A 9,521-nucleotide genomic window follows, 5' to 3' on the forward strand; every position below is an offset into this window, starting at 1 on the left:
AGGACTGCATTGCTGTTCAGCATGTCTGCACCATCGTTTCCTTCCGCTCAGCCAACCTCTGTGCTGCTGCCTTAGCAGCCATACTGACCCGACTGAGAGAGAATAAAAAGCTGTTAAGGATGAGAACCACTGTTGGGATTGATGGGGGACTCTATAAAACCCACCCTCAGTAAGTAACTGAAAGAGGATTGGGTAATTGCTGGCTGTGCATAGATGTTGCAGAGGCTCTCCATCTGCATATGTGTGGCTTTTCAGAGGACTGCTGGTTTTGCTGCAGGTTTGGGGTAACATCTGGTGGGTTGTGTGGGATCAGACTGGCTTAATTACTGCAAAGCTGTCTCAGGAGCTTTAGAACTTGGGGTGGGAACAACATGGCACTTGGGATAATGAAAAAAAAAGGAAAGAGTTTCCTCAAGTAACTCCTGGGCCTCCAAGGCACTTGCAGTTCATTATGGGGGTTTTTGTGTATTTGGGGTTGTTTTTTTGTTTGTTCGGGGGTTTTTTCCTCATTTTTGAACTTACGCTTTCCCCCAGCTGAAAACTTTTCCAAATGTTTATACCAAACTGGGTGGAAGTCTAAATCCAGGTACTCACTCTCACCTTCTGTTAGTGATAGTGAGTTTCTACTGTTGCCGGGCTTTTTCTCCAGTGTCCTTCTCCCTTGGCACTTACACTTGCTTAGAGGCATCTCCATGTTCCTGTACCTGGAATGGCTGGGAGGGTCTGAGGAGAACTCTCTGTTGCTGTAGGTATGCCAAACGCCTGCACAAGGTGGTGAGGAGACTGGTCCCAAACTGCGACGTCCGGTTTGTCCTCTCGGCGAGCGGCAGCGGGAAAGGCGCCGCCGTGGTCACCGCCGTGGCCTACAGGCTGGCCGCTCAGCGCAAGCAGATCGACGCTGCTCTCGCACCCTTCCTGCTCTCCCTGGACACCCTCAGGGAAGTGAAGAGCAAAATGAGGACTGAGCTGGAATATGGGCTAAAGCGGGAGACACAAGCCAGTGCCACGGTGAAGATGTTGCCCACATACGTCTGTGGGACGCCGGATGGAACAGGTGAAGTCATTTCGCGGTGAGCTGGAGGTGGTGCTGGGAAGTTGCTTGTCTGCTTTCCAGGGGGAGTGTGCCAGTTAGTCTGGCAAACACCAGTGTGACTTATGATGGCAAACTGGTGCTTCCTACAATGTTAAGAAGTTGGACTGTCAGCCCCATCCTAGCAGACTGCTGGGATAAATGCCCTAGGGAGCAGTGTGCCATCATTGGCCCAGGGGATGTTTCCTGGGATGTGTTGCAGAGCGTGCCGTTCTGACTAGCAAAGATCAGTGCAAGAAGCACCAAAATGAAGTACCTTTCTTCTCTTACAGAGAAAGGGAAGTTCCTTGCCCTTGATCTTGGTGGGACAAATTTCAGGGTTCTGCTGGTCAAAATCAGAAGCGGGAGAAGAAGATCTGTGCAAATGTACAACAAAATCTTTGCCATTCCTTTGGAGATCATGCAAGGGACAGGGGAAGAGGTAACCTGTAATGAACGTTGAACTGATCCAGCCAAGGGCCATTGCATGACATTACTGTGAGATTTATATGCTTTTCCTCTACTTCCAGCTCTTTGACCATATTGTCCAGTGCATAGCAGACTTCCTGGAGTATATGGGGCTTAAAGGTGCTCGACTGCCTCTGGGCTTCACCTTCTCCTTCCCGTGCAGGCAGGCCAGCATTGACAAGGTGAGAGCTGCAGCACAGGTGGGTCACATGGCAGCTGTGTACCTGCTTGGTAAATGACACCACTTGGAGTGAGGGTGGCTTGGTTTGGAGATTGTAAGCAAAAAGCTGTTCTTCTAAATGTTTACTTCCAAGTAGGACTTTACAAGGTTGAAAAGGTGTAGATGTGCAAATTAGTCTTTGGAGAGAATATTTCACCTGTTTTATAGGGATTGTATTACTCACTGTACTGTACAATGTGTTTTATGAGAAAGTTATCATCCTATATGCACATGGGAGGTAGAACTTTCACCTCTCATGTCTGATAAGAGATGGAGGTTACTTGCTTTTATTCTACAAGGATATGATAGCAAAGTGACTACTTAGTTTTAATAGCCCAGGAACTTCTTATACTGCCTTAACTTTTCAATGGCAAGAGAAAACAGATGCCACCTTCTACTTCTGCCAGCCTAGGTTGCTCTCCAAAAAGAAACAAATTACCTGGAATAGTAGGATTGTACTAACTGTCCTTCCAAAAAAAACAAAGGAAAAATTGCCAGTAATCCTCATTAATGTTTAATTATTTACAGCAAAAGCATTTTTTACAGTCTTTCCCACCTAGGTAATGCAATTCGCTATGTGCACAGGAGAAGGTGAGGTGGGAAGGTTGTCCAAAGAAGAAAAAGAGTGTGCCACTGGGTTGGTAGTGTCTTGTTAAATAGCTGAGGAAATCCAGAGTCACTACCATCAGCAGCTGAGTAACAGACATGCACATGCTCTGCACTAGTGACTCACAGTAACCTGTACAGGGGAATATTTTTTAAAAATTATTAAAAATAACAAAACAACAACAAAAAAAAACAAACAGGAGGAGAGGGTGGAAACAAGAAAAAACTGATGCTTGGAACTTCCAGTCTTCTCTCGATCTTCACTTTGTGTTTTCTTCCTTTTCCATTTCAGGGAACACTTGTGGGATGGACAAAAGGTTTCAAGGCAACAGACTGTGAGGGGGAGGATGTTGTTGATATGCTGAGAGAGGCCATCAAGAGGAGAAATGTGAGCTCCTTTCTGCGCTTTTTGATGTGTTTAATGCACACTCCACCTTTTGCTGGGACCTCACTACTGATTGTGATTTGTGATTTAGGAGTTTGACTTGGACATTGTAGCAGTGGTGAATGACACTGTGGGGACAATGATGACGTGTGGATACGAGGATCCAAACTGTGAGATTGGCCTTATTGCAGGTACAGTGATACTGAAGTGACCACTCTAAGAAGAAAGCATATATGCAGGTGCTGGACTTCACACCCTGTATTGGAATTTGTAAACAGTGTATTTTATTGGAGTTTGATATATATTGTTACTAGTCACTTAGAGTTCTTGGCAGATTTGTGTGGAATTCAAAAGAACACAGTAGGACCAGTAGCAGATAGAATCTTGCATCTCTTGGACTTTTGATCATTATCCTTGATAGTGCTCAACAGGTGGGTGCCTGGTAAAAGAATGTGGGAGCAGTAGATGGAACAGGAATCCTCATTCTGGCAAGTGCATTGTGCATTGATATTTACTGTTTAGCCAGGTCATGTCCTTGGAACAAGAAAATACTTTAAAAAATGTTGAATGAATTCTTTTTGAGCTTCCTAGATGATTCCCCCAGTAGATCACTCCAAGTTTTCATCCAGGAATACATCTAAGGATGTAAGATCTGAAGCCCCAGTTGGAAAATAGACTCCTCTGGCTGGCTTAGTACACCAGTTACCTAATTTTGTCTGAAGAACTGGTCCTTGTGTTACTTAATGTAACACGTGTTGCAGCTGGCCCTTCTCACCATATCATTTCAAACTTGGTAGCTGCTTGACTGGCTGCTGGGCTCTTGGCAGGGTCTGCTTTTGGGAGCATCCTGTCATGCAAGGTGATTTATGGTGCTTTACAGCTAGACTGGCAGCAATGACTGATCAGTGTTTGCCAGTGGCTGCCAAAGCCATTTCTGACCCCTAACAAACAGTCTTCATTCCTCTACACTGGGAATTTTCCATGCGGGACCCATGTTACTGGGAATGTTCTGTTGTGATAAGTTCCTGCACTTTTAGCATTACTGGTCAGCACTTGCCCCTGTAAGATAGGGAGAGGTCTTTCAGATTTGGTATAGAGAGAAAAGAGCTTTTAAGATGATTGCTGCAATAATCTTTCATGTGTTTCAGCTGCTACTTCACTTTTCTGGCTGAAGCCTTTTAATTTCTTTCCATCCAGGAACAGGCAGCAATGTGTGCTACATGGAGGACATGAAAAACATAGAAATAGTGGAAGGGAATGAAGGAAAAATGTGCATTAACACAGAATGGGGAGGGTTTGGTGACAATGGCTGCATTGACAACATCAGAACAAAATATGATAAAGAAGTAGATGAAGGCTCACTAAACCCAGGGAAACAGAGGTAAGTGTGATTGTCCTGATGCTGAGAGCCTGACTGAGTCAGTCTTTGAGACACACTGGCTGCTTCTGAAAATGTTCTTAATGAATGAATAATGTGAAAGGAAATTCTAATATTACATTTGATTTGTTGCATGGTAAGTAATGCAGGTATCCAGACAAAAATTTGTTACAGTTTTCACCTTAGGGAAGTTACCAAAGAGTGCAGCTCGTAGGATTTCCCCTCAAAGTGTAGGGCTTGCTGCATTCCTCCTCTTGGAATGTTTTTTCAAAGGTAAAATATAACTTGTGCAAGAGATTAAACTGAACTTGACCGTTCTTTGTTTCTTATAGACAGCACTGATGACATATGACTCACTGGTCAGGGCAGGGAAATATTCCACTTCAGTGTGGACTCTGTCTTTAACACCATCTTCTGTTTAATATTGCAAGTTTTGTTTCTCTAGTTCTCTTACAATTTAGCATGGGTAGATAAGTTGTCATTCATGTTTGCACTTGAAGTCGCTGCAACGGATTTTTGATGGTTGAAAGATGGTGTTGGATGGCTATTGCTCTGCAAGCTTTGGCTGCTTTTGCAAGTTAACAGGGCATGTGCATACCACTCATGTTGAACAGAGCTACTGTGCCATCTCTTTGAAATCACTTTCTAGTTTGTTTTTTTTCTTTTATAACACAACAGGTATGAAAAAATGACCAGTGGAATGTACCTTGGTGAAATAGTAAGGCAAATTTTGATCGACTTAACCAAACAAGGACTGCTGTTCAGAGGACAGATTTCAGAATCACTCAGGAAAAGAGGCATATTTGAAACAAAATTCCTGTCTCAGATTGAGAGGTAAAGTTCTTAGATTTATGTGGTTCAAACCCTTAAGGTTTTCTGAGATCTTCTTCTGGAACATGTGCAGAGCCCTTTCTTCAAGATGTCAGTTAGAGTTTTTGTCCTTGCACACCTCTCCCTTGCCCCCTGCCAGCTCCACAATAAAAGCCAAGACCAAGGACCTGTGGAAGTTCCAGAATTAATCAATAATGGTATGAATGATCATTTCCTATCCACATAGGTGTGTTAAGCATGATTCTACTTGGAGTGTTCCTTGTAGGGCTTAAAATAGTACTAATTTACAACGTAAATAGTCAGTGATGTATGAATATCCCATGAATATGTGCTTACCTACGTATCTGTGCATGATTGCAATGGTCTCCTAGGCTATTTGAAGCCCTTTCTACTGTGCAAAACCTTGGGAGGTAGGGTCTCAGCCTTGATACAAGAGTACTTCAGTCAGGTGGCTGATGTGGCTCAGCTCCCTCCTAACTTTGGGAGTTGGGTGAATAACTAGTGCTTGTGCAGCCTAACCTAGCGAAGGGCACGCCAGCAGCAAGTTCTCCAGTTGAATTAAGACTGGAATCTGCCTTAGAACAGCTAGATCATGTTAGAGTTGGAGAAGTGGTCCCATTTCCCTTGATTTGTGGCAGAGTCTCAGCTGTGGGACTTCCACTTGCCAGCTTCTCCTCATGTGCTGCCTGTGTTTCCCTCTGCACAGTGACCGGCTTGCCCTCCTCCAAGTCCGGCGAATTCTGCAGCAGCTCGGCCTGGACAGCACGTGTGAAGACAGCATCATTGTGAAAGAGGTGTGTGGAGCTGTTTCAAAGAGAGCTGCCCAGCTCTGTGGGGCAGGACTGGCAGCCATTGTAGAGAAGAAGAGAGAAAACCAAGGCACGGAGCACTTGCAAATCACCGTTGGAGTAGATGGGACTTTGTACAAGCTCCATCCACAGTGAGTACCTTGGCACCGCTTCCCTTAGCTGTTTGCTCATTCCCACTATGAAAAAACACCAAGCTGTGCCAGTTTACTGCCAAGATGACAAAAAATGAGAGAGGGGATAAAGTTCTAACATGTTTCCCTGCATCCTGACATATCTCTTGCATTGCCAAGGGATGAAAAACTGCAAAGTGAAATCCACTTCCCACTGGGAGGCTCTTTTCTCTGAGGTGTTGAGTGATCTTACTCTTCTAATGTATATTTTCCAGTGTTTTGGGGGATTTCTTTAATATCTGGGCGTCCCTGGTGGAAAGCTGTGTTAAGTTTTTGGAGTTGGGTCATTATGTTGTGAGCAAGGCCTAGAAACAGCTTTTGAGCAGAGCGAAGAGAGCCTCCTCCATGGTCTCTAAAGGCAAGGCGGGCATCTGGCGTCATCTTGAGCAAAACTGAAGTGGAGGAAGAGAAATTACAATCTGATTGTGTACGGAAAGTTGTGTCCTCCTTGAATAGGAGGTAAAACAAACAGGAAGGAATGCTGTGGAGAACTAATGGAAGATCTTGGTTGAGGTTATAGTTCCTCACTAACAGACAAATATGAACATCTCAGCCCAGAAAGTGGCTGCTAAAATGTTCTGCTCTTCTCTCCCCTTTCTTTCAGTTTTTCTAGGGTCCTGCGGGAAACGGTGAAGGAACTGGCACCTCGGTGTGATGTGACTTTCATGCTCTCTGAAGATGGAAGTGGGAAGGGAGCTGCCCTCATTACTGCAGTGGCAAAAAGACTGCATAATGTTGGACAGAAGTAGAAATGAGAGGTCAAGTCATTTCAGCACAACCAGGCGTGCATGTGCTAGAGATTTGCTGAGTGGTGATTCAAGGTAGCTTTGCCAGACACCAGTACACAGGTATCTGTTTGCAGGGAGCAGCTGGTTTTTGACCAACCAGGTTTTTGTGGATTTTTGTCCTTTGATAACTTGGACCAGGTGTTCCTGCTCCCCACAAGCATACTGCAGTCTGCTTGGTTCTGTACTTCCTGCAATGCATTTCTGATGCACACAACCAAACCAACCAAACAAAACCAACCCCAAATGTGTCTTTTTGCAACAGTGTCTTTTTAAGCTACTGCCACAACTGAGTTTATGATCACTTTCTTAGGATTTTTGTGTGTTTTAGTTGTGGCTTGGCCTGAGTCAAGGAATGTTAAGATGCTGCACCTATCTAGTGGACATGTTTGTTTGGTGCTTCACAGGTTTTACAACATATCTGCAGGTAAAAGAAATTAATGGACTTTGGTCAGTGATGCTGCCCCCTCCACTACATTGGTTGCAAGTGTATTGCAATGTAATACTTTTCTGAGTACAGGAGCCATGTTTAATAAATGAATGTAAAGGAAAAAAAAAGATGATTACACAAAATAACAGTTTGTGTCAAAATATATCAGTGCGTCTGAGTTGCACGTACATCTAAACGAGTACTGGATGGATTCTGACTGTGACTGGTTCTTTTGATACTGTGGGAAAAAGAGGATGTAGAAGAAGCTACAGGGTCTGATGTGTCTGTGTCAGGGCTGTGTATCAGAGTATCAAATCTGGTTCGTTTCTGGGCTGCCAAAATAGCTGTGCAGAGAGAAAAAAAAATAATAATCTCGGTTTCTGAAATTCTCCTCTTTGTTTTCCCTTGGTAATTTCTTTGCCTGTTCTTGAGAGGATTGTTTCCATTTTGTGGAAAGGAACTGATCCTTGGTTTTAATTTTCTGTTACCTGCTGCTCTGCTTGTCTGTAGTCTGTTGTAAATAAATCTGTGGTGCTGTGAGCCTTTGCTTACCTGTCTAGTGCCTTTTCTGAGTTGTGGGGAGAACATGCAGGCAAGTGAGAGCTTTCTTTAAGCTTGACTGTAACAGTGTTCAGCAGCACTGCAGTTATGAAGGTTGTGGATAGAACCCATGCCCCTGAGAGACCAAAAATAAACCAAAACAATAGCATGGAAAAGAGAAGCAGCCAATCTGTAGCCTGATACTCTCTCTTCTCACATATTCTTACATCTCCTTTTATCCTCTCGTCTTGGGTATTTGCTTCCTTTCAGCAGAAAGTGGGGCCAAGAAATGTGCTTTAAGCCTAGTTAGGTCAAAAGTAAGTGTTGTGCAGCAGAACAAGCAGTTTGTTTTGTGCAATAATCTGTAACAAGGCCCATGTGTTTAAATTTAGCAATGGCAAGTTCAAAATTGGAAGCTACAGATCTTTTTTTTATGTAGGTTTTAAAAGAAACATGTCGACAGCTCTGTCTCTGCTTCGGAGTCACTGAATGGGTAGAAAGTAGCACTTGGAAATAATTTTCACTTCTGAAGGAATTCCTTATGGTGCTGAGCTTACTAGACTAAGCAATTGGGAGGAGACAAGTTGTGAACTCATTATTGCTTTTAATTTTTTCTCCTTTTGTCCAGAAGCTTAAATATTTAACTTTTTCTTTATATTTCAGAATCTGAAGAGCTACAGAAACCAAAGCTTGCTATGCAGTGGGGGTGCAGTTATTTGGAGTGGATTTTTTTTTTTTTTTCCTTGTGATAAGTAGGCTAAATTTGGAGAAACTGAGTATAGAAGAAAAAGAACATCAGGGTTTAGGGCTGTGTTGGGCCTAGGAATAGCCTAGAATTGCTCTTCTGCATTGGCTGTTCCTCTCCTCAGCACTTGAAATCTTGTACTGTCTGGGTACTTTTGGGTCCTTTTGGGGGACTGGATTGTGCTGATCTGCAGAAGTGCATCTGTGGGTGAAGTATGTCCCTGTGTAGCTGGGATTAGGTGGTGTGGACTTCCCCCCAGGATGGCCATGTGAGTATGGTGCAGAGTATCTTTTGCACTCTTAATCTAAAGTCTGTTCTGCACAACTGGAATGCAAATCAGTGACAAAACCAGATAAACCCTTGCATGGATCCTTGCTTTAAATTTAGAAAGAAATAATTTAGTTCTTTGATTTTTTTGTTTTAGTCTTTTTTGGAAGTTAAATATTAGCACCTCAGCAGCAGGTATTTCTTTCCTGCAGTGGATTAGGCCCACACAATTTTAATAGTTTTGCATCTGCAGTTTTTTCCCAGTGAGTCTGTGGGTGTTGTGGAATCTGATCATATGAACCTGAAGCTGTTCACAAAGTCCTCAGCAACCCACGGCTCTTGTCCAGGTCCCCAAGGCTCAGGACACACGTGCTCTTGCCTTTGCTGCAGGCTGCTGGCTTGCCCTGAAGCCAGGCAGCTCCCACACAGATCTGATTCATATCTGCTGGGCAGGGAGATGGCATCTAAGCTGGGAAGGCTGCTGCTTTCTGGAAGGGAATGATTTTCTGGGAAGCCCTGCAGAAGGGAAGGATTGGGTACTGAGGGATTTGTCCTGCTCTGGCAGGGGGTTGGAGTCGATCTTCGGAGGTCCCTTCCAACTCCTAATATTCTGTGATTTTACTAGGGGTACAAACTTCACTTACAGTTTCCCAGGGATCCTATAAACACGCTGATGCTTTTGGCTGCCACTAAAACAGATCATTCTCTATCTGGGTAATGATGCAGCATCATGTTCCTGATGATGTCAACACATGGAAACTCAAGGACTGTTGCAAACTTGCCATCTCCCTTGTGTAGATTTTAAGCTGCTGAAACAA

The 9,521-nt window shown here is 43.8% G+C and overlaps 1 protein-coding gene across 1 annotated transcript in view; it reads left to right on the forward strand.

Moving 5' to 3' along the window:
* The window catches only part of HKDC1 (hexokinase domain containing 1), a 17,808-nt gene extending 10,883 nt beyond the window's left edge, over nucleotides 1-6,925 (forward strand). The window contains exons 10-19 of the mRNA XM_009994866.1: nucleotides 1-169; nucleotides 750-1,054; nucleotides 1,363-1,511; nucleotides 1,600-1,719; nucleotides 2,656-2,751; nucleotides 2,840-2,939; nucleotides 3,946-4,129; nucleotides 4,805-4,960; nucleotides 5,664-5,897; nucleotides 6,541-6,925. The exon at nucleotides 1-169 is cut by the window's left edge and continues 8 nt beyond it. Of these exons, the coding sequence (XP_009993168.1) occupies nucleotides 1-169; nucleotides 750-1,054; nucleotides 1,363-1,511; nucleotides 1,600-1,719; nucleotides 2,656-2,751; nucleotides 2,840-2,939; nucleotides 3,946-4,129; nucleotides 4,805-4,960; nucleotides 5,664-5,897; nucleotides 6,541-6,685 (1,658 nt within the window). The 3' untranslated portion in view covers nucleotides 6,686-6,925. The remainder of the gene's footprint in view (nucleotides 170-749; nucleotides 1,055-1,362; nucleotides 1,512-1,599; nucleotides 1,720-2,655; nucleotides 2,752-2,839; nucleotides 2,940-3,945; nucleotides 4,130-4,804; nucleotides 4,961-5,663; nucleotides 5,898-6,540) is intronic.
* The last annotated feature ends 2,596 nt before the right edge of the window (nucleotides 6,926-9,521 follow it).

This window comes from Chaetura pelagica, unplaced genomic scaffold (assembly GCF_000747805.2).
Source record: "Chaetura pelagica isolate M959 unplaced genomic scaffold, ChaPel_1.0 scaffold112, whole genome shotgun sequence".
Lineage (NCBI taxonomy): Eukaryota > Metazoa > Chordata > Aves > Apodiformes > Apodidae > Chaetura > Chaetura pelagica.